A 24,541-nucleotide genomic window follows, 5' to 3' on the forward strand; every position below is an offset into this window, starting at 1 on the left:
ACATAAATTCATCGTTATCAGTTGAAATTTCAAAACCTAAATATGAATTAAGACAACCGGTTCGGTTACATTTGAAAAAGACTGTTAAGAGTACCTATAAGTGTGACACCAGACTTCTATCTATAAAAAAAGGTTCCCAGTTGTTTGTTTTTTTACTATAACATTAAATTCTAGGCAAAATAAATGAGGTTAGTAAGATATTAATAGTAAATATTCTGTTTTAGGAATATTTAAATTGGTCTGCATCTTTGTAGAAAGGCCTGGTTTCTCTTCTTCTTTGTTCGGTTTTGAGAGTAACACTCAGCTGACAGAGAGTTGTGAATTTAAACTGTGGTTCTTATTGCAGATCATAACACAGAATATTTAAAGCCGTCCTCTCACTTCCTGCCTGCTTTAATGAATGTATTCATTACAGGATTTCTCTGTAGAAAGTTTCCTTGTTTTGCTGGAGTGCTGTGTGCTTCACTTAAAGCTGCACTCAGCCATGGAGCAGGTTGAGTTTGCTCTGAATCCTTTGTGCAGACCATCAGTTTTGCATTGGTCAGAAAATGGTGTAGGGTTAGCTTTGGTTCCTGTTAATTTACTTATTTTTCAAAGTTTTCAAGACTTTACTGATTTAAGTATTACAAATCATTAAAAACTGTTGCTAAAGGCAAAATCCAAAGATTTTTCCCCATGTTCTTCCAAAATGTATTCGTTTTTAAATTAAAAATGTAATATGGAACCGTGTAGATTTAAGATGTATCAGATAAATGCATTCATGTACATACAACAGTAAATCTTTTTAGTTATATTAGAATGTGGATTGTTCAAGTTGAAAAAAAGCAATAAATAAAAAAATCTCATGGAAAAAATATTGTTTTAATGTAGACAGCAAAGAAAAAACAAATACTCAATTAAAGCAAAAAAAAAAAAAAAAATGACATTTGTGCTTAAGAACAATGAAGGGAAACTCCCCACCAGAGCTGTAGTTGTTTAGTGATCGTCCTCATGGTTTAGCTTCTGATGCACGTCTTGAGGTTCCACATAAACTCAAGCGCATTTGGGTTACGCAGCAGATTGATCCAAAGCACAGAGACACCCAAACACCAGTGGTTTAAAGGGGCAGCATAGCATGTTTTCCAGGCATGTCGTGCCATTTTATAGCACATTCAAGTAACTAGATTGCCTTCAATCATAAAAATGCTGTCTATATCAAATATGACTGAAAAGAGATTTGACTTAACGCCTTAAAATTGGGCACCTGTCTCTTTAAGAAATCCTTGCTCCGACACCAATTTAAAAACTGTATTTTACATTTACTCACGTCATCTTTAATTCCAGATTTCCTACTTCATCGTGGAAACCCTCATCTTGAAATGTGCGACAAAGACGCAAGAAAACCAAAACAAAGATATTAAAGGCAAAAATTTATTTAATCTTTAAACAGATAGCAGGAGGCAGCTCATTTATTTCTAAAATCATTTTGTGATACATAAACATCTCTGTATGTGCACATTGCATTTACTCAGTAGAGGGGGAAACTTAAGTAGAGCAAGAGGATCTGGTCTTGCGTTAAAGAAGAGATTAATAAAACATCTGTCGTGATGTGGCCATCTTGAATAAAGTTAAGAAATTCACATTTATAAAAACGACACTTTTTCCCTTTTTAAACCCTGCAGCCTTAGAAAAGGCAGAGGACTACAAATGGCCTGAAGATACACATGCAGCGGTGTCTTCGTACAATCCCTCCTCCCCGCCTGCACTCCCCACCGGATCAATGCCAAAAGACATCGTCACTGAAACATTAGCACGCCACAGGAAAAAGATCAACCCGGACCCCCACCTTTCCAACTTCAAGTATGCCCCCCACCCCCAGCACTTTCACAACTTCAAGTATTCCCACACCTCAGACTCCAAACCTTCAGTTTCATTACCATTTCTTAGGTTTACAACATAAGCTATGACATAAGTGCACTCAACATTCATCTATACATAGAAAAATAAAGGTAACAATAAGTAGCAGTAATAGTTATATCAATCACTTTACATTTCTTTTTTTTTTCTTTTTTTAAATCCTTTTATACAACCGTGACGTGAAATCGCTGTACAACGTGGCATCGCATTCCCCACCCCCCCTGAGAGTAAATGTTCAAGTTTCTGTAGCTACCAAAGAAGCAAACAGGAACGGCAACCTTGGTTTGATTATTTAAATAATTTTAGTAATCGTTGATAACAGCAGTGACGCCTTCCCGCAGACCGTTGTGCTCAAGTGTGACTGGATTCAGTATGTACAAGCTTGGGGATCCATCATGTGCCTCTGGCTTCAGCCCGACGGCTGCTGGTGAGACACTGATGGCTTTCATCCTGAAACGACAAGCAACTCGTGTTAACGAAGCAGAGAGGAGGACTTAAAGGAAATCAATGAGCGCAGGCGGTCGTACTGCGCTACAATCAAAACAAAAGTTAAAACAAATGCCCTTTTTCACGTGACAACAGCCCTGGTCAGGACAGCTGACGTCCAGCTCGGTCTTTGGAGAGGATTCGTTTCACCGACCTCCATGTGCCTGTGCTAGAAGCGGGCGTCTCCAGCTGCCTCACGAACCGGCTGCAATGCAGCTCCGGCATTTGTACAACTTTGGGTCGTGGGTGCGGATGTGGTTCCGAACATTCCTCAGTCTGAAGAAGGTCTTGCTGCAGAGCTGCAGAGAGAAGATGGGAGGGAAATGAGTAAACGGACAGAGGCTTCACAGAGACTCCAGTGATGCAAGTCGGTTTGTAGCTGTGGAGCAACACAGAATTCTTTACAGAGGGGGGAAAATGTCATAATATTTTTATCATTCTTAATTTAGAATTATAGTGTTCATTTTATTGTTAGTATAATTTATGTTGTGAACATTTGACTGAACTGGTCTGTTTAAGTCTGCTGTAGATCCAGGAACCGACTAGAGGAGTCACGGAAGAGGCAGATTTTGTCTCTTGTGAACCATTTCTGTGATGATTTGGAGATGTGCATCTTTAAGCAGGTTGGAAATTCAAAACAGAGACGATTCGTTCCCCATTTTGATATTGAAGAAGTTCCAACCTTCTTCCATATGTTGATGACAGAGGCCACTGAGCTCAATGGGCTTTTCAAAGCAGCAGAAATGTTTCTGGATCCTTCCGCAGATTTATGACAATCCTGTCTCTGAGATCTACAGACAATTCCCCTGAATTCATGCTTGGTGTTTGACCTCTGACCTGCACCGTCAACTGAGCAACCTTATATTGACAGACATGTGTCTTTCCAAATCAAGTCCATCATCGACTGAATTTACCACAGGTCAACTTTAAACTGTAGAAACATGTCAAGGATGATCAGTGGAAACTGTTCAATCCTGAGCTTCGAGGAAAAGGCTTAATTGTGTAGATAATGTCAACATCTAAACGCAGGGACACTTGCTGGATATTATCGGAGGGTACGTACAAAACTACCACTGCACCTGACCGGCAAGGGCGCAGCCACATCTCCAACGCCAATCATACAAAAATAACATGTAGGCTTCGGACGTACACGTCCCCCCCCCTCCCCCCAGACTCGTGTACAAGATGTTTGGACACAAAATATGTTTCTTCCTCCACAATCTTGTTACTAGTAAAGAGGGTAAAAAAAAAATCAAAAAACTATTCTTTTCTTTTTTTTTTTTTTACTTAAAGGAAAATTCAAAGAAACCAAATTTAAATAAACCAATTTTAACTCCGCTGATCCATACAGATAAATTCAAGCAATATATAACCAATACACTCCATTACTGAAATATAAGCAAAGAGAAAAAGATTATTCTTCTTTTGTAGTTGCATTCAATGCTGAACTGAGCCCTAACCAACTAATAATGAGTGAAATATAATAAAGATAAATAAATAAAAACCTACAATTTTGCAGGCTGGAACATTTTTCTAATTATAGTGAGTTAAACATATTTCCATCTTATTTGTAAAACACCGCCTGATAAAAACCAGATTTTTTGGGAAGCAAAAGATCCAACAGTTTTCAGCTGCACATTGTTGTGTTGCTCCTTTTTATTTTAAAATGATTGTGCTAAATCTAATATATATATATATATATATATATATATATATATTTTTTTTTTTTTTTTTTTAAAACTTACTTTTATTTTAGCAGAGATTATTTTTGTCAGAAGCCATTTTGTCTCAACAATTTCTACACCAGGAAACTAAGTAAAAGCTTTCCTTTACATTGAGGCAGCCATTCTTTTTTTCCAGCATGAGCAGGTGTGTAACTGGGCACCAGGATCAGCATCGTCCCTGAAACCGGATCCGCGATGCTGAAAGAGGGTCCGCGTACAAGTGGTTCTAGGTAACATCTAGGAGGCTGGTTCTTACCGGACAGGGCCAGTGCTTTCCATCAATGTGCCTCAGCTGATGCATAATTAGGGCGTCGCAGTCCTTGTAGGCAGCCGGACATTGCAGACAGGCGTGGGACGCCTTTGGGACTTTGGGCGCTTGGCTCCGAGGCCCTCGGAGCTGCTTTAGGCGGGCTCGATGTACGGCGTCCAGCATGGTGCAGCTCCGGCTGCTGCTCAGGGCATGGACCTTGTTTTGTCTCTGCTTAAGAAAAACGAAAATTAAAGAATAAAGAAAGAAAGAGCCTGTTTACAGAAAACATTTATAGAGTCGGTGTATTGGTTATTTGAAATCAGGTCAGTACTACCTTTTTAATGTCTTAAGGATTTCCAGATTAAATCACATTCCCAAAAATCTTTTCTTTATTTCGAGTCTAAATTTTGACTGGTCCTAGAGAATAGTAACTAAAACTGTATGCAGATGCTGTCTTGCTCATGAATGCAACCGATTTTGCTGTGAATTATGCATCCAAATCCCTAATTTTAAGACATTTCATCGAACTTGGAGGCCACATTTTAAGTTTATTTGAAGCTAATGATTTTTTTTCTGGTTAATCCATTCCAACACACAATTCTGTTCAGATTTCAAGCCTCTGATCCAAAATGCCCTGCTAAGATGAAAACAAAATAAAAAATCCTGCAAGTCTTAAGATGATTATACCAACTGTAAAGCAGGGTGGTGGAACCATTATGAAGAGGGTCTGTTTTACTGCACAGTGGGTGCAATCATTAATTGATTACAACACACATTTTAAATTGTTCTTCTAATTCAAAGTCAGGCTCAAAATAAATTGCTCTAAGGTTTGCGAAGAACGCAGGTAAACAATCTGACCAGAACTGCGAAGCATCATTCAAACTGCCTTATTGGTTACCTTTGGCATCGTCCTTGTAGCTCTGGACCCAGCACATTTGTCCAGATGCGTTCTGGGTTCTCTGGACTTCAGTCCATGTCTCTGACTCTGTCCCTGCGTGACTCTCCTCTCCTCCCTTTTCACCACGCTCAGGCCCGGCGGACCCCTGGCTCTCAGCGTCCGCTGGGGAGACCCGTCTGCGTCGAATCTTTCCGGAACCTGAGACACGGAGCGCGTCAGACAGATGGCCACGCTCTCCTCCTCCTTCTTCAGGCCGGTCATGGAACCCCCCGCCGGCCGACAGAAGCTGAACAGGAAGCCAGAGTCCAGCAGTTTGATGGGCGGCTTGCTCTGACGTTTGCCCAGGTCTGGCGAGGGGGGGTCAGGGAAAGGTCCGACTGGCACTGGATCGGCCGGCTCTTCTTTGATTGTTTTGTAAAGGGGGTGACTATAAATCGAGGGAGGAGGCGTATGCTCTGAAAGACCGTTGGGTTCAGGATCCTTCACCGCCGGTCTTCCTTCCTCTCTGGACTTGCCCCTCGTCTTGTCCTCCTCCTTTGTGGACGCCCGTCTCAGCTTGGCTTTCGCTCCCGGTCGGCTGCTGTTGTACCGGAGCGTTTTCACCGCGTCTCCGGCGACCTTTTTTCTGCTCTGCGTCGTATGTGAAGGCAGGGAGTTTGGAGACGCGGGTCCACTCTGTCCGTGCGTGGACAGCCTCAGACTTGAGATGGAGTATTCAGTCGTTTCTGCTTTGATTTTAACCACGTTTCTTACAAAGGTTTTCTTGCTGTTGTAACGCAGGGGCTGCTGGGTACTGTCGCGATTCCTCACAGACCGCCTGAGTTCCCTACCACCAAACGCCGGCCTGGAGGAACGTGGAAACAGGTCCGGTAAGACCACTTTACTCCTCATGCTCCTGTCGGAGGGAGGAATGCGCTGCTTGATGCTCTTCTGCCTCTTCGCTGGGATCTTCTCTGCTCTGGCGGATCCCAAACCCTTGGACTTGACCGACTTTTTGAAGAGTCGAGTGTTGACGGGGTCGCAGAGAGGAAGTGTCAGCTTCATGTCTTCGTATGAGGTACCGGGGGATGAAGAACGCGGTTTCCGTCGCTTGGTCAGAGAGTAGTTGTTGGCTTTTAGCTTACGGAGCCGCTTCTTTTGCTTCCAGCCGATTAGGTCTTCGGGTCTGGGAAGGAGAGCCGTCCTCTGGAGGCCCAGGACATTCATGAGCTTGTACTTCTCCTGCGCTCTTGCGTAATCCTCCTCGTCCTCCCCGACCTCCTCCACTTCCTGCTTCACCCTCACCGGGCTGCAGGATGTTCCCGGCCGCGACCTGGACGTGCATGACAGTTGGGCGACGGAGTGGGACTTTCTGTTCCTCTTAGGCGTCTCCGGCTTAGGTAGGAACCTCTGAACCTCTTTGGCGGCTCCGGGAGAGGAGCGGAGAAGACGGGTGCTCGACACCGAGAGGGCCGAGTAGTTCTGTGACCGAGTGGCGACGATGACGTGGCGAGGTGTGCTGGCTTTTTTGGAAGAGGGAGACTTGAAGTCCATGAGCTTCATCCTGTGCGAGGGACTCAGAGGGAGGCCGTTCTGAACTTGGGATTTTGGCATTCGGCGCAAGTTGCGCTTAGGACTTTCTTGTAAAGACTCATCGGACGTCTCTAGTGTTAGACTAAAGCTTTCATTCATGTTCTCTAGCTTCAAGAGTCCTTCCCTTTGGTGGGGACGGTGCTGGCTGAACGGACCGCCGTGAGCTGAGCCGAAGGCCCTGCCGGGAGCACGGAGATGATGCTCCTGCTCTCTGAGGAGGGCAGAGCAGGCTTCCACGGCCGGCCACATGCCCAGGTGACGCGCCATCGCACAGACTTCTGGGAGATCCTCCTGACGAACACACAGGGTGGACGAGTAGGAGAAGTCCAGCAGAGACAAAAGACTGTCCTCACTGAAACCTGAAATAAGACGGCGCTAAATTAGTAGAGTAGTTGATATGGAAACACCAGACAAGGTTGGAGATAAAAAAAAAAAAAAACTTCTGCTTCGGAACTATGGCTGCACTCCAAGATAAGGATTCTCCAAGCCCGTCTGTTGATGAGATCTCAAACTGACCAGCCAGCCTCATCAACACACTGAGAAACACCTCATCGCTGCCTAAGACAGATTATATGAAAGCAAGTCGAAACCAACACTGCGCTTTCATGCAAAGGTAAGAAAACTGAAATTAGTTTTCTTGCCTTTGGTTCTATTTAAGGGTGAAAATAATTCAGAGAAGAGTAGCTAAAAGTATCTAAAAGTAGAGCTTGCATTTGCTTCCAAGTAAAAATGTTACCAAATTTCATCCCACAACATCAAAGTGTCAACTCAAGACACACAGTACCTTTCAAAGATATTCATACTTGGATTGAGTTTCTTTAAAATCACCTTGCTGCAACCACAAATTTCACCATTTTTTAATACACCAACTCAAGATGTTATAATTCATTGAAATTTATTTATAATTTTAATTTTTTTTTTGCTAATAATCAAAAAGAAGTACCATGTGTTTTATGCATTTGGCCTCATCACAGAACAGCTGGATTTATATTGAGGCTTGTTTACACACAGGTTGACCTTCTTTAAGAACTTGTTTTCACTTGGTTTTATTTTGCATGAGAGTGAAAGGGGCCAAAAACAAATGTAAATCACTTAAAAGTTTATATTTGCAACAATGTTGAAATTCACATTAAAATTCATATGTTTCCCAGCAAATAAAATGTCCATAAATAGCCTGAAGGCTGTTCTTGCCCTAAAATATAAACACTTCTTCAAAACATTGCATCTCTGACAAAAACAACAAGAATTGTTTGCAGAATATCTGATCTGGACCCCTTTATGAATAAATATGTTAAACGTGGAAAAACAACTGATTTTTAATAAAATGTAACCCATCTCCGTTTACATGCAACCTTTTCCTGTAATCAAAAGAAACACCTACACTGATTCATACTTTATATTTCTAATCTTCTAAATCAAAACAGAGGCTTTCTTAACCATTACCAAAGAGAATCATAACATCACAACGCCCCAAGTCATGAATGTCGACATTTTAAATTCCTACCAGAGAGGTCTATGTCCGCTTTCTTGCTCGAGTCCATTTCGGCCAAAACCTCATGAAAGTGATCGCTGACGGCGGCCAGGACGGCTCGGTGAGCTGAGAAGGATCCCCCGTTGGTTCGAAGGGTGATGTCACAGAACTGGCCCGCCTCCCTCTGACTCCTCAGCTTGCTCAGCAAGTCGGCGCCGTGTGACGGTACCGTCTTAGATACACGCCTCCTACCATCGAACCCCTGAGAGGCACAAAAAAAACAGCGAGAGACAAAGGATGAGACAAAAAAACGTCTTCACTGCAGAAAGAGAAGGGTGAGAGAGAAACCACCAGAGAAACTGACAAGAAAGTCGTGAAATCCGACATGCAGAAAATGAGACGCCTGTACATGTAAAGCAGATAAATATTAAAATGTCCTGTACTTACCGCTGATGTTTTACTGTGCAGATTCTTACATTGTGGACAGTGCAGGACAAAGTCTCTGATCTGGAAATACATTCCTGTGGGTGGGGGGGGGGAGAGAGCAGACATAAAAACACCTTAGAATAAATAAAAACAGACAAAGCAGGGGAGTTACAGAGGGACAGAAATAGATCAAAATGTTTAATAAAGTGTCTAAAGTCCAGAAACGAATGTAAAGTTGACTTTTCACATTCTATAAATTAAAATGTGACGTACTTTAAGACACTATGAAACAACCAGGTTACAGAGGGAAGTTTGTAAAAAGGTCTCCGAAGGACAAAGACGCTTGGTCAAAACATTTTTTTTTCCCCTTTTTCAGATTTACATCTGCTACATCTGACACAGATGTACACATGAACCCTAACCCCGAGTCCAAAAAGGGAAAAGAAAATTATGTAATTCACTCAAAACAAAGCGCAGTTTCCATCTATCAAAATGAAACGCGGTGCCTCATTAAAATAATCACACCCCTCGAGTGTTTTCACAATTTCTCACAAGTGCAAACTCGAATGTGTTTTATTAAGATTTTACATGACAGACACATGGGATAGTTCATTAACACAGTGGAATGCAAAATCAATCATTTGTCAGGTCTTGTGCAAATGATAAGTGCCTTATCTGTTATATTCAACCCCCTTTACTTTGATAACCTTAAATACAATCCAACTCCACCTACTGATTTCAGAAGTCCCTCCAAAACATCACATCGCAACAGCCATGATCCTGGAACTGAAACGTGGTGATGCTCAAGTATTTTGAAATTTATAAAGTTACAGTGCATTTTTGGGGGAACAACATTGAACTGCTGCTCAGGGGATGTATTAAACCTACCATGCATCAATTCATATTCACTTATTTATTGCTCTACCTATTAATGTATTGTAATTTCCATTAGTAGAAGTATGTTTGGTTACAAAACTGGCTCTAACCCAGGCACCCACAAACTTGCAAATCCGCCCCCATAGTTTTTAGTGTGCACTTATGAACGCTGAATAAATAAAAAGTTAAAAATTCAAAAACAATGTATCCCTTTCCTTCCATGACACACTACTTTGTGTCAGTAAAATCCCAATAAAACACAAAGTTTCAGCTTGCAAACAAAACGGTATATGGAGAAAAAAAAATGGCTACAAGCGGCTCAGAAACCTGATCTAGGCTTTTTATCTTTTGCATAAAATGCGACCAAAGTTAGCAACATCAAGAGGAAATAATAAAATGTGTTTGTTTTTTCAAAACTGGCTCGATGACGAGTGAAAGAATGACATCAGAGAAGCAGAAACATTCCCGTAATGCTGCTCAGGTGTTAACATACCCTCCCACCAGTAGTTCTCAGCCACGCATTTATAGGTTTCCTCCAGGGAGAGGTGGCGCTGGCCGGGTCGCCGCCTGTGGAAGGTGGAGATGGCCTCTTGCCTCCGATCCTCACCCAGAACCTCCCGGTAGTTGATGAAGCCCCTTTCAAACTTCCTGCGGTACAGCAGCCCGTCCATCACCTCAAAGTTAGAGGATCCTCGCCCCGCAGACTCGATCCCGTGCTTGGACGCATAAACAGTGCAATCGCCGTCCATTTTTTTTTTAAAAATTTTTTTTTTTTTTTTTTTTTTCAGTTTTAAATAAGGAACTCGATATAAAGTGTGGTTATCCCACCCAGATTAAGGACGGCTGAAGAAAGGGGGTCAAAATGACCTGAGACAAAGTCCGCGTGGATGTGATGATAGAGACCCCCTGACACAGCAAACCGATCAATCCGCCTTGATCTAATAAAAACGTGAGTCAATCAGTGGGAGTTAACAGAACCGTTTCCCATTGTCTCTTAGAAACGCCTGTTTAAGCTCAGATAATGAGGACCTCTCTCTGGATGGTCCTGCTTGTGTTCAAGCTGTCAATGAGAGCATCACTTCCCACTATCCAAACAGTTGTGGCAAGCATACCTTCCCATCAGTAGTTACACTTCCACTTTCTTTCTTTCTAGGCTCTTTTCCTGTAAATAACATTAATTTAAAACGTGCGAATTCATACCCTACAGAGGGTTAAATAAATACAGCTAAGTTGGGGAATCGCGCCAACTACACCGAGGCAAGTGATGTAAAGTCCCCACAACGACGTAAACTAAGCAGGCTTCGCCGCCAGTCTCCCACCGACAGCCCGTCTTCCACGTACTTCAAGGGTCGGGAGTGGCCTCCGGGGCTGGACGACGGCGGGCAGCCTCACCTCCCGGCGATAACTTGTGATTCCTTCTCGCCAACTCGACTCGGAAGCAACATGATGACGCAGCTATCAGCTAAAGCATCGCCACTTGAAACGACCTAAAAGCGAGGTGGACCCTCTCTCTCTCTCTCCCTCTCGCCGCGAAAGGCTCCGAAATTTCACAAATATCCGCCTTTCGCCCTCAAAAGCCAACTAACAAGCTCCGATTAGGCCCCCGACATAGTTAACACCGCTTCTGTAGCCACGAAGGCGCTCTGGTGGCCAAATAATCCAATTTTTCTAACTCGTAACCTTCTGTTTGTTGCTAATCAGCAGACTATCCAAGCCAACTGCTCCCCGCCTTCACACAAAGACCATTAGTAGAAGCTTTAAAGAGACTCCACCACGCGAATTCTGATTGGCTAAGAGAGCTGCCAATCATCTCAGCTCTCTGTCTGTAGCCAGCAAGGTAGGTTGTTCAGTCACGATGCCAATTTCCAAGTGTTTGTTTCACTTGCTGCTAAGTCGTGTAAAACATTATTTTTGAACAAAAAATACTGAACTTATGAAATCATATAACATGTCGTGTTTATAAAAGAAAGAAACGCCAAGTTCTTTTACTAAGACGCACACTGCTGAATTAACATTAAAATGTTATGTAAGTCTAAAAATATAATTGGAAAGGCATTGTCTCTTAATATTCTCAAGGAAAACCAAGAATCTTCAATTTTAATGTCCCATCGGAAGTAGAATGCGTACATGAAAAATTGATAATCATAGATAATAAAATATTTCCAATAACAAAAATCCTTTTGTTTTATTAGTATTTTTGTAATAGACCAATAAAAATTTAGTCCAAACTTTTGAAGAGGAAAAAAAATAAAAATACAGAGCCATTTTTTTCTTTACTTTTCTTTTTTCTTTTTACTAACACAAATTTCAAACACATGATGCCCATTTATGCTCAGCTGCAGTTAAAAATAAGAGAAGTTTGATTTCTCTTACCTTTGGTAAGAGTTTCCAAAATCTCACAATTACTCAGATTTAGTGTAGAATGTATCTGAGCAGATTTTTAAGTCTTCTTACTGATTCTTAGTTGGATTTACAGTTGAAACCAGATGTTTAAATAGACTAAATAAAAAGACACATTGTTATTTTTTACTCACTGTCTCTAGTTAAAAAAACAAACTTCTCTTATTTTATGTCAGTTACAATTAACACATTTTTTTTTCTATTTGCTAAATTCCACAATAACGGAAGGAGTGGTCAGAGATTTATTTATTAGTGTTTTCAAAATTCAGTTAAGTTTAGTATTTGGCATTGCCTTTGAACTGTATGACTTGGGTCAAACATTTTGGGTCTCCTTGCTTTTTTCTGTCCATGATATGTGTCTTCTTATTTGCTGTAAACGTCTGGTTTCAACTGTGGATCTAGACTTTGACTGGGCCATCACAACACATGAATATAGATGCTTTTAACAAAACCCTTGCATTGTAGCTTTGGCTGTGTGTAAAAGACAAAAACATTTAAATCAGTGTGCCAACTCCACTGTGCTAGAGGCCTCTCAAATTGGGTGGAGTTTTAACACAGGACATGAAGATACACCTGTGCTATTTTAAAGGCAACTTGTTCCAACGTTTTGCAGCTACTTTTGAAAAAGTCTGCTCTCCTCTGAGGTTTAACCTAGTTTTTGGTAGAACAAAATGTAACAGAACAGCTTATATATGCCTGGAAAGGAGCATTAGGTTTTAGGTTGTCAGAGGTAAAAGTTATTTCAGAGTCTCTGGCAGTGTTGGTAATGAAAACAGGGGAGAAAAAAAAACAATTGTGGAAGACTCAAAAGTATGACAGTTCCTGGTTGGTACGCTACTGTAAAAGTGCCACAAATTAATAAAATAAAAAATCCTGCATACTCGATTCAAAATAAAAAAAACAACTTAAGCATATCATAAAGAGAGATGAAAGTGTATCCCTATCCCTGATGATGAGTGTGAGTTGTCTTCCTGTATTTTCCTGAATTTAGCTCCTTATATGTAAACCTGGAAGACCTGGAAACTCTCAGCGCTTGCCCCAGATGTTCTTGAATATCCCCACATCGCACAAAGACATACATGTAAAAATGTATATTAAAAAACTTGCATAAAACACATGAAATATGACCGGGGATACTTAAATTTTTTGTTTGTATGTCTTCTGTTTTTCACAAATCCTAGTACTTACATGTGTTTAAAACAACATTATTTTCTGCACCTCAGCATGGTTGGTGGTTGTAATTAACTTAGAAATCATGAAGTAACTACAACTTTATTTTCTTTTTTTTTTTTTTAAAAAAAAAGCATAGCTGAAAGAGAGTACATAACTTAATAGCAACTCCTTACTGGGGAATCTACAATAAAGTTCAGAACTTAATTTTCTTATTTAGCTGAATTTGTCGGTATACACAGAGAATAGAGTTAAAATTACGGTCGTAATCTGTTTTAAGGTTGACGTAAGTGTTTGTACACTTGGCACATTCGTTCTCAGTCGCTGGGCCCTGAGAACAGCCAGCGACTGAAGAGAAGAATGCCCACAGCAAGATGGGAACAGAGATATAACTCTCTTTGAGAAAACAACCAACCACCACAAAGTCTGAAACCAGAGACAGATCTGTGAGTTAGAGCAACTAGAATGCTTACCTAGTTTTTGGGAGTTTTTTTTATTTTTTTTTATTAATCACATAGTTCTCATCCAGGATTGACCAGCATTTTGTCTCTTTTTTTTCCTCCAGGATGAAGAAGAATGTGGTCTAGAGGCACTCAGGTGGAATTTGACTATCCAACAGTAAGTTATCATATGCCTTATAATCACAAATGGCTGCTTTCTAACCACGATTCTATGAACTTCTTTGAGTGTTGTAAATTTTAGCATCCAAAAGTCTTCAACAAAGCACTTCTTCATTTAACTGCAACCTTAACAGCATTTGTTACCTGTTGATCTGTGGGCCTTTGCCCCAATTACCCAGTTTTAATTTTAAAATGAAAGTCTGCTTAGCTCGTGCCTATTTCAGACGTGCAATATTGTTCATGACCATGTGAGAAAACTACGGCCTAATTTTTAGCCTCATACACAACACTGTGAAGTCAGATCTCATTGAGATTCTGCGTCTATTGAATCCATTCAGTAGGTGGAAGTCAGCCTTACTGATGTCGCAGGAGTTCAGCAAACTATACTTCAAGCTTTGGTTTTGAAATATTTGAAGAATACAAAAACTGTTGATGCTTCATTGCAGTGACTTCACTGGATTGTTTCTACCACTTCCTTTGTTTCAAATGACCCGAGCTTCATCCTTGAATGCTGAGCGACATTGTTTTGTGACGAGATCAAACAATCACCCTCCTACTCTTACTCAGTTTGCCATTAAAGTTTTTTTTTTTTTTTAATAGCTTTCTTTAGTTCAACAACTTCCTACAGCATTTGTAGGAAGTTTTCTGTCTTGGTCTTCCAGTTTTCAAAAGCTAATCCCATTTAAATAATACACACAACCTCTTACCTCTTTATTAAATGTTCAATAATCACCTGTAAAATATATATCTATCCAGTTCTGTAATCTTTTGCAGACACTTCTCATTCTATTCAACCTTACAAAATTTTGAGTTATTTAATTTCTTTCAAAACACAGTCATGGTTTAACACTGGTTTTCCATTACGGTGGGGCTATTTCCATATTACACTAAATTAAAGTCTAAAACATTATTTAGGAAAATGTGTAAATCCTTCTGTTGGCAACACTTTACCTGAGAATATGACACCACAGATAAGAGGCATTTAGGTATTTAAAAACCTAAACCAGGAATAGTTTAGTTTGATTAAATGTCAGACTGTAACAAAAAGAAAAGTGTGTGAAACATGTAAAATCTAATATGGCTGCCTTGCATACAAACCATAGCTTGAGTAAATATTAAACTACTAAACCTTTCTCACACTCAGTGAAGTGAGCTTGGCAACCAAACATATCAGTTTGTAAATCCTAAGAAGCTTGTCTTTCTTTTCTTATGTTGGAACCTGGTGACTTAATTTGGATTTTATGGTATTTTCAGATTCATGTTTCAACGACAGAAATAGTTGAAGGTTGCAAAAGTAGCAACCAGCACCTATTACTGGTTCACTGTGGTCCATACTGGTCCTGGTGGTACTTCTCCTTTGACAGCTCCTGATGAAGCAAAGATCAATGTGCTTGAAAAATTGGTCTTTTTCTTAGTGCGATGCTCATTAGCTGAATGCTAAACTTAATATGTTTTGATTCATTTAACTTCAAATGTGCAAATACTGCAGCGTTCTACTGAAGGCACCCATTCAATGACCGACACTGGAGCTCACCATTGCATTATATCAGTCTGCTTTAAGAATGATCCCAAAACGAGATCTGGAAAAACATGAACACGTACAGTTGGAACCAAAAGATTACATACAGTTTTTTTCTGTATAACCTTTGGATTGGAGTATGCCGCTTCTGGTAACTGCACAGTACTTTTAAGCTGTAATCTTCTCCTTATTGCACAGTATGTTATTATATCTTGGTTTTATACTATTTAAAATTTTTGTGTGAACATACATGTCAAAGCTGCCGTTACGCCTACTGTGGGACAAAATGTTTCTATTCCATCTTCCCTTTTCTAACTTCCCAAGTTAGAAAATGGTGTAACAAAGCTTTAATAATTTGAATACATTTCAGTTTTTTATCATCCATGTTAAACTTTTTTAAATTTTAACTGAAGCATGTTAATATACATGCACCTTAGCACCACTGAAAGCAAACACGGGTTCTTATAAAGTGGGTTTCACAAGGCTTTAATATAAGGCATCTACAAATCAGCGTAATTATATTCAATTATTAAAAGATAAATGAGGAATACTCAAACATTTTAAGAAAGAACTGTGTGTAATTAAGACACCTTGAACCAAACTACTTGAAGTCTTTTATTAATAATTTGACATTTTCAATTCAAGATGTTAACTGTTGCTTCAGTTGTCAAAAGGTTACATAGTTAAACTTCAAACTACCAAACCTCAAAGTGCTCTTCTTTTTTTTCTTTAAGCACTGCAGCTCAGATTTATCTCGATTTACTATTTTTCTCCCCCCAAAACAGCCTCAGAGCGTCATTAGGAAAGGGAAATAAAACATCATCTGTTTAAGATACTAAATACAGTTTAAAAAAAACAACAAAACAACTCTTTGAACAGAAAGTCATGCAGTTTGTAGCTGGACAAGCACAAAGATGCTGCGGTGTTACAACCACGAGGAACTTCATATAGTTCTTTTATTCCTGATGTTTCCTTTAAGCACCACCACACTCCAGGCAGTGAATGCTAATCCTTACATGTTCTGGTTTTTACTGGGGTGTTACTGGTCTTGGCCCGTTTGGATTCTGGAGGTTGGCAAACTGGATCGGAGGGGGGAGATGGACGCTCTGGAGAGACACAAAGAGAGGGATCAGCGACGAGAGGATAAAGTTTATAGCCTGTTTCTGTGTAGTTTTTTGAGGATATATATATATATATATATATATATATATATAAATAAAAAAAAGCCACATGATTGTGTCATTAATGCTGCATGATGTATATTAACCATACCAATGGGTAATAAAGTATGGGTGTCAATTGAGGGATTTTACAAAAATCCTCATCTTAGTGGAGTGTATGGATCCAGACTTGATGGGTTTTATAACAATACGACTCAGAAACATTGAAATCTGGTCATTTCAGTCTGACTTGGCCGGAGTCACAAACTGCTTCCACGCATTTTGTTGTCAGATTTTCCTGAACACTCTGCACTGTTTGACTCAGATGTTTGGAGGAGCAATACAGAATACAAATAAACACCTTCAGAGGAGGAACTTCATTAAAAATATGTCAAAAATTTTAAACAAGAAAAAGAGTTGTATTATTTCGTTTCGCCAGAGGCATGTTTGACCTAAAAGCTGTATTTTTTTTGAGAGGGTGGATTTAGTCTTACTTATTAATGATTTGCAACAAAGTAAAGCAATAAGTACCATATTACAACTAAACTATAACCAAAGGGAACTGATTTAATTTTCAGAAACATTTGGCTGGTTACTTTAAGAAACGAAAGCCTTTTAAATGAAGATGTTACTTATTTTACCACTATTTAACTATTAAAACTCTGGTGACACAGCACATGAAAAAGAAACAAGTGTTTGTGTTTACATAACTTAGGGTCTAGAAAGCCTCCCATTGGTGTGTGTAAAGGTTAAAGGTAACATTAAGGAGGGTTTGCAGATTCTCAAGACAACATTTTTAACATTTTTTAAAAGCCGTTATTGACGACGGCAGACTGAGACAACACTCTTAAACGCCAAGCTGAAAGAGGTGGAGAAACCAACCGTGTTTGGCCTTCTCCGTGGCCGCAGCATTGCTGAACAGTGAGCTGACAGCTGGAGGCCGAGATCCAAGGGGAGTCAAAGACACTCTCCTACAAACGAACAGGGAGACCAAAAATAAAAAGACTATCAAAGTACACAAACTCCAAAGCATCAATTAAGAATGCTGCTTTGCTGTAACAGACATGGATTCCATCTTTTATTTAGCATGTTGCTAAAAGTAGAACGGAAAAGGCATTTGCAACAATCGTCTATGAGCCACAGTCAGTGGGGGTCCAGCCAGATCCCCCGTACCAGACGGGGCTTTGTTTGCGCTGCCAGGACGAAGCACATGGGAAGTGAAAGAAACATCAAAATGCTGCATCCCAGCTTTCCCTTAAAAATCGCTTGGAAGCATCTCTCATTGAAAAAAAGATGGATAATAAAAGAGTTTATGGTGTTCCCCAGCTCTTTGCAGAGCTCACAGATTATGAGTTCAGCTCTTGAAACATCAGCAGAAGCAGGCAGTGGAAGCAGTGTTTCCCAGCCGTGTGACTCCAGTCAAAACCCCATTTGAATAGTCCCAGAATTTCCATAAATTATCACCGGTGGTCATGTGATGGGACCAGCTGCCCTTTAAGTACCCAGAGCTCTTCAGCTCAATGAAACTTTCAATGCATGGGTGGCAAAAAATAAAAAAAAACAATAGATTAAAACGACTCGACAAAAAGTTCCTCCATTTGGTGACTTCCACTAGTTCTAAGAAATTGAACTCAAACTTTCAAACCGAATTTTCATTCTCCTACGTATACTCTTCATCTTTTTCATGGCAGCTTGATCCACGTTTCATTGCTTTTTAGAGTTTTAAGGTAATTTGTGGAGTTGCCATGGAAACTTCTGTTGTATTGGGCTCGACAGAAGCTTAAAGTCAACATCCAAGTACAGAATCAGCAGGGGGATTTTTGTCTTCTTTAGCTGCCAACAGATAAACAAACACAAGGAATGTATTTAAAATACCAACACTCAACCTGCTATGTAGGGATTTTATTATTTTTCTGACTGTTGAAATAGTTGAAAACCTTCACTGTGTCATGATGTGTAAGAAGGCTGAAAATAAAAATCATCTATTATTGCAGCAGCACGACAAAGAAAAGGCCAGTCTTTAATATGAGTAAACTAATTATAAATTTGAATATACTTATATTATTTTTAGAATAACCGTCTTGTAATAGGGTAACAATGCACACTTTCATGTCAACTAGGGCTAAAACGACTAATTGGACTATTTGTGATGAATTGATTATTTCAATAATCACCAACTAATTTAGTAGTTGATTAATTGTTAACTGGAGTACACGGATTCAAAAGAAGGCATTTGCAAAAGGAAAAACACATTCAGAGCAGTAATTAATGCACATCTGTGAAAACAAATATTTAAAAACTGCATTTAGGATTTAAAAAAAAAAAAAAAATCCTTCTTTGTTTATAAATCTACCCAGAGCTCCTCTGGGTAAAACTAAAACTATGCAAATTCTGTGACACAAAACTCCTAGTAAGCACTTTTTGCAATCCAGATATTAATCCAAATAAAGTCACCAGATTGGCTCTGCGCTGTATTGATGTTCAGTCGAGCAGAAAGGGCCGAGTTTTTTACGCGTTGATGTTTTGAAGTATTTTTTAATTGAAGATGCAAATGATCAAGTGTTCACTAAAGATGCTTTTACTGTATTTCAGACAGTAAAATGTTTATCTGATTTAAAACGAATTGAATTATCTGTTACTTTGCATCTTTCAATGCGTTTCTGATACTGTATAAAGAACTATTAAATAGTTAAATGAAAAATCTGCCAACTTTTTTAATCAGAATAATCAATGGAATAACAAATTACTAAAATAATTGTTAGCTGCAGCTCCAACGCTTATTGTAGAATGAATATAAAAATAAGTAAAAAGTGTTTACGTCTCATTTCTCCTCCTGTGTTTACCTTGGGGTGGGTCCTTTTGGAGTGGTCGGACCTTTAGGGGTTGTGGACCCAGCGGTGTTGAGAACCTTTGACGTGGAGGGAGTGAGAGGCGCGAGGCGGGGCTGGTTCCTGGAGGAGCCGGTCGGGGTGAGGGGAGTCACGGAGGGCTGGGGAGTCGAGGGAGCGCTTGTGCTTCCAGATGCCGGAGTCTGAGCTGCTGAGGGAGTCGAAGTTTTGGGGGTGGCGGGCTTCCCCCAGCCCTCCAGCGTGTTAAGGGTGATCCTGCGAGGCTGAGGAGTCGATCTGGGTTTCGGGATGGCCTTCTTTTCGTCCGTCGGGGTGGGACACGGGGAGTCTTTTTTGCCGCTGCTGGTTTGGGACGCCGGGTTTGGGGCGGAGCTCGACGGCTGGGAAACCGGAGAGGAGTTTTTGCTTGCCGACGACTTCTTGCCTTTTTTCTCGACGCCGCTGTTTGGGACAAAGATTTCCAAGACGGGAGGCTCCTTGAGCGGAGTGCCCAGCTCCCCAGGAGAGAAGGACAGGAAGGAGCAGTAGCCGTCTGTTGACGACACGGCCAGGAAGGAGCCATCGCTAGACCTAAACAGGAAATCGTACAGACATGTCGGTGGAATGTAAAACATGAAGAAGATGCTGTTTAATTAATCAATGGCTTTACATTCACACTTGGTCTAGTTTTTATTCCACATTTAAGGTGCCCAAAAGCATTCATGCGAAGCCGATAAAGAGACACGCCAATCAAATTTATCATCATGTGTAAATCCATTAAAATTTTTGTTTTACATGCATTTTATCTAATAACGTCTAACAGTATAATTACAGAAAGAGCTTTATTTTGACTTTCAGGTTTATGGCTTTTCTCCTTTTTTTATTTTAATCTTTGCAAGTCAGACAGGCAGTCATGATTTCAGCATTTCACAGCCAAGTTTTGGTCAGTTTTCTGAATTTATACGGCACTGTTCCAGTCACAGCGATCACCCAAAGCTCTTTACACTGAAGCCAAACTCACCCAGCTGCGCTAATAAACACACACACTAGTCTTCCTATTATTGTCTATTGTTAAAATGCAGAAGTTTTCACCATGACAAAGAGCTGGCTGTTCAGCAGTGGTTTAAATATTAAAACTACAAAAGAAACGTACTGTGTTGAAGGAATAAGACAGAAAGGATGGACTGACGGGTTACAAGACAAAAAAATGACAGCAGCACTAGGAAACACTAGGAGTGGAGAGATAGATGGAGCCATAAATCGATGGAAACATAAAAGGTCAGAAGGAGCAATGGATGGACGGATGGATTGATGTCAGGATAGCTGTGTAGGAAAACAGTTTTGAGATTTTTATGTAAGCTAGAAATAAATGTTTTGGTCCTTTAAGAAAAGAAAAAAAAACTGCCGACTTACAGCGTGACCTTTTTCAGCAAAATTGCAGAAAGAGTGCATGAAAACTAAATACACTTTTAGGGCTTCTTTGTGTGTGTGTGTGTGTGTGTAAGTACGATGGGTGATCAGTCTACAAGCAAACAGCACAACTGGAAACATCTCAAACTGGTTTGGGAAGAAAACTGTCAAATAAAAAGTTCCTGCAGTGACATCACTAAAAGAATCTCGATAACACTTTATTTGAAGGGGTGTGCATAAGACTGACATGACACCGTCATAAACATGACATAACACCTGTCATGAACATAAAGAAGTCTTTATGAATGTTTATGAGAGTTGTCATGAAGTGCCATTCGGTAAATAATGACACTTTTAATGCAAAGTTCCTCTAAAAGTTGCATTAAAAGTTGCATTAAAAGTGCCAACTTTGCATGATTTTGTAAATTATGATAATTTAATGCAAAATTGGCATTTTTAATGGACTTTTAATGCAACTTTTAGAGCGACTTTGCATTAAAAGTGTCATTATTTACCGAATGACACTTTATGACAACAGTCATAAACATTCATAAAGACTCCTTCATGTTCATGACAGATGTTATGTCATGTTTATGAAGGGTTGGTCTTATGCACACCCCGTCAAATAAAGTGCTACCAGAATCTCTTTACATCCAAGTATGACTGACAAATATGAAGTGTTTCTGTGTGCAGAATAAAAGTCAGCTCAGTCAGGACATGTTCCAACTTTTCCTGTCTGACAGAACTAGCAAGAAGCCCTCTGGTCACACACTGGCAGACTGAGAAGCATCTAGAAACACACACAAACTCAGCCCAACTCAAGCCCAGGTTTACCATGTGAGGTCACTGAGTGTGTGGTAGTGGATGTTGGACACCAGGCCAAAGGGAAGGCTCTGCTGAGTGTCGTACAGGAAGATAGAGTCCTCGGAGGCCACGGCGAACACCATGCGGTATGGCAGCTGGAAGAGGTTGGGGAGAGCCTGGGGAGATCCGTCTGTAAGGCAGAAATGTCAACAAACATGCAGAAGAAGAAGAATGAACACAGAAAACGTTTCTTAATTAATGGTTCTCACCTTCTCCCTTTTTGGACCTGAGTTCAAAGTAGACCGGACAGCAGCGCACAGCCAGGGTGGCTTTAGACGGACAAGGCAGGTGGGCGATCGGCCTGACAGCCGAGAACAAATGTCAATATTACTTATAAGATGTTTAACAGCATGAAATGAACAAAACTTAAAACAAGCTTTACCTCTTTAGGCTTTTCCTGGAGAAAATGTAAGTGGTATTTATGATGTTTTCTCCCACCTCGACACATCCAGCTGTTGTTTGAGTAGAAAAGAGCGACGGGGTTAGATACAGAAGGAAGACAGCGACATCTGTCTCTGTAAGCTCGATTTTAATCTTGAAATCCTCCACTATATGAGGTGAATGTAAAGGGAAGCCTCTAGTTTGGTAGTGAACATCTACAGTGCTTTGTTGGTAATTGTGAAGTAGAAGGAAACTGAAATTACTTTTAAATTTGCTTTAGCATGTTTATGTTCACAGACAATCTGACTCATCTTGTGGAAATTTGCATGGACAGTGGAGAGAAATGTTAGGGTTTTTTTTTTGTTTTGTTTTTTGCACAAAGCAGACAAGAGACAAAATAAAATACCTGCAGCTTAAACTGCAGCAAAACTCAGGTTTCCAGTAATAACACATCCCACATTTTTCTATTTTCTTCTGCCACTTCGTACGGTTAAGGAATAAACAGGTGGTGGCTCAGGAGAAGCCCAGAAACACTTCAGAGAAAGCCTTTCAGCTTGGAGCTGACAAGAAATGTTTAAAATTCACAAAGTTTTTTTTTTTATAAAAAGAATGAACAAAAAAGCCTACTAGACAACAAGCAATTAAAACGAAAACGGCACTGTGCTTGTTGGTAAACGTTTCTATGTCAAATGGTCGGTTATGTTTTTACCCAGTCGCTCACTGACGTAATAACATTTTTAAGTTTAATACAATAGTTTTCTCCCCTCGATTTGTTTGTTATTCAGCTTTTCCACATGAAAATCAAGCAACCACACAAATATAGAGACTTTGGTTTGATATTTAATCTATAAAACCAGTAGGTCATCAAATATTCAACCCCCTGTAAATACAATTAGCAAGCTGAGGTTGAATTTGGTGAATGCAGTCAACGTACCTGGAGCAACAAGGAACGACCCATCTGGTGTAAAGGAAAGACGACGAAAGAAGGACCGCATACTGTCGTCGTGAAACATTCTGTACTGCTTCACCTGCAAAGTGACACAAAGGGGAGATTATAGATGGTTTAATTCAGCAATGCACATTTTCCTTTCCAACCCTTTTTCAGACTGGACTCTCAAAGACCTCCAAACATCCAAGCCTTATTTTAATGAGTGATCAACCGAATCGACCAAGTTACCATCTGCATATATAAAAATATTCTTTAAAGCAGTTTCTCCAAATGTAGAGATAAAATACTGCAGACTTTCAGTGCTATGTTTGACAAGAAAACAAGAAATAATTTTAAAGCCACACACAAAAAAGATGTTTAAACATCAGCTAATTTTAATTTAAGGATTTAACTCTCTCATAACTTTTAAAAAAGGGAGCTTATGAAACACATTTGTTTATTTTTAAACAACTAATTTAAATTCAATCTGAAGTTAAACCATTTGAGGTGAAGAAATGGTATCTCCAAAAGCAGAAATGGGTTTGCATAAGGTTCAGTAAAACCAAACCAATCTGAGTTTGACAAAAATCCAATTTAACATGCAGACATTCAAAGATAAAGAATCTAAATCCAATATCAATTGATGAAAGAATCATTTAATTTTGCTTCTCATTCTTTAGCTAACATAACTGGGAATAACATTTTTTCCTGAATCCATTTTCTTTTTCTCAGATCTGGAAAATGCTAAAAGCTATTTCCACATTTTCCCAGAATTCAATACAAAGTAGAGCAGCCTAATTGATATTTACAGTCCAATTATTTAGAAGAAAGGTCAAAAACTCATGACAGAGTGAAAAATGTACATTTTATGACCTGAAACAAAGAGAAGTGCAGAAGCTACATTTTACAAACCTCTCCATCAGCAAGAGGCCCAGAGCTCATTTTGCTGATACAGAAGGCCTTCTTCTTTGTGTGAGTGCTGTACACACGCATCACTCTGACACGCAAACAGAAAATAAGAAAGAGTAATCCATTACTTACATAAAAATCAGTCTGGCTGGCTGTCACCATATTATTACTGCACACATGTGCATCGAGTAGTCTTAAAAACGTCCTGTTCTACCTGTCACAGCTGAGCGTGGCGACATACTGCCCCTGAGGATCCCACGTCACTCCCTGCACGTAGCTCTTGTGGTCATTCAACATACACAACTTCTGTCCTGAACACAGAATGAGAAAAAAAAAAATAAAATAAAAATCAACGTGCATCACTGATGTAGCTCGTTTAAATATTTGCACCATACACAGCTGAGGCCGCACACCTTTGCTGATGTCCCACATAATAGCAGTGTTGTCAACAGATCCAGAAATCATGAAGTTTCCGTCTCGTGTCCAGCAGATGTCATACACGTCCTCTAAATGTCCTCTGGGGACAAAACAGAAAATGTAGCAGTTTCAATAGATAATTTGGGAAAGTTTTGATCAAACACAGTTGGTTTAAATCAAGCTTTGATACAATTATTAGAATTGGAACAAGGTTTAAAACGTCATGAAACATCACAAATAGAGCAAAAAAAAAAAAAAAAAAAAAAAAAAAAAATTTTGGTAAAAAAAAAAAAAGCAACTTTTTTTTATTACGGCTTCCCGGGGGGCTCCACACCG

At 39.8% G+C, this 24,541-nt stretch overlaps 2 protein-coding genes across 2 annotated transcripts in view; both read right to left on the reverse strand.

Annotated features, from left to right (window-relative positions):
• Positions 1-1,396: 1,396 nt before the first annotated feature.
• Positions 1,397-11,330, reverse strand: LOC106947241 (uncharacterized). Its single transcript, XM_015032107.1, has 7 exons — positions 10,093-11,330; positions 8,745-8,818; positions 8,331-8,559; positions 5,255-7,185; positions 4,363-4,584; positions 2,537-2,681; positions 1,397-2,346 (listed from the first exon to the last, which is right to left on the reverse strand). The coding sequence occupies exons 1-6, from the start codon at positions 10,346-10,348 to the stop codon at positions 2,577-2,579; spliced, it is 2,817 nt and encodes a 938-aa protein (XP_014887593.1). The 5' UTR covers positions 10,349-11,330; the 3' UTR covers positions 1,397-2,346; positions 2,537-2,576.
• Positions 11,331-15,910: 4,580 nt separating this feature from the next.
• The window catches only part of chaf1b (chromatin assembly factor 1, subunit B), a 13,704-nt gene continuing 5,073 nt past the window's right edge, over positions 15,911-24,541 (reverse strand). The window contains exons 5-14 of the mRNA XM_015032108.1: positions 24,202-24,305; positions 24,003-24,099; positions 23,792-23,876; positions 22,886-22,979; positions 21,953-22,022; positions 21,780-21,871; positions 21,541-21,700; positions 19,312-19,887; positions 17,351-17,439; positions 15,911-16,414 (exon numbers count right to left, since the gene is read on the reverse strand). Coding sequence (XP_014887594.1) covers positions 16,314-16,414; positions 17,351-17,439; positions 19,312-19,887; positions 21,541-21,700; positions 21,780-21,871; positions 21,953-22,022; positions 22,886-22,979; positions 23,792-23,876; positions 24,003-24,099; positions 24,202-24,305 — 1,468 coding nt within the window. The 3' untranslated portion in view covers positions 15,911-16,313. The remainder of the gene's footprint in view (positions 16,415-17,350; positions 17,440-19,311; positions 19,888-21,540; positions 21,701-21,779; positions 21,872-21,952; positions 22,023-22,885; positions 22,980-23,791; positions 23,877-24,002; positions 24,100-24,201; positions 24,306-24,541) is intronic.

Source organism: Poecilia latipinna, unplaced genomic scaffold (assembly GCF_001443285.1).
Source record: "Poecilia latipinna isolate Pla-1442-1.1 unplaced genomic scaffold, P_latipinna-1.0 Scaffold231, whole genome shotgun sequence".
NCBI classification, from domain to species: Eukaryota; Metazoa; Chordata; class Actinopteri; order Cyprinodontiformes; family Poeciliidae; genus Poecilia; species Poecilia latipinna.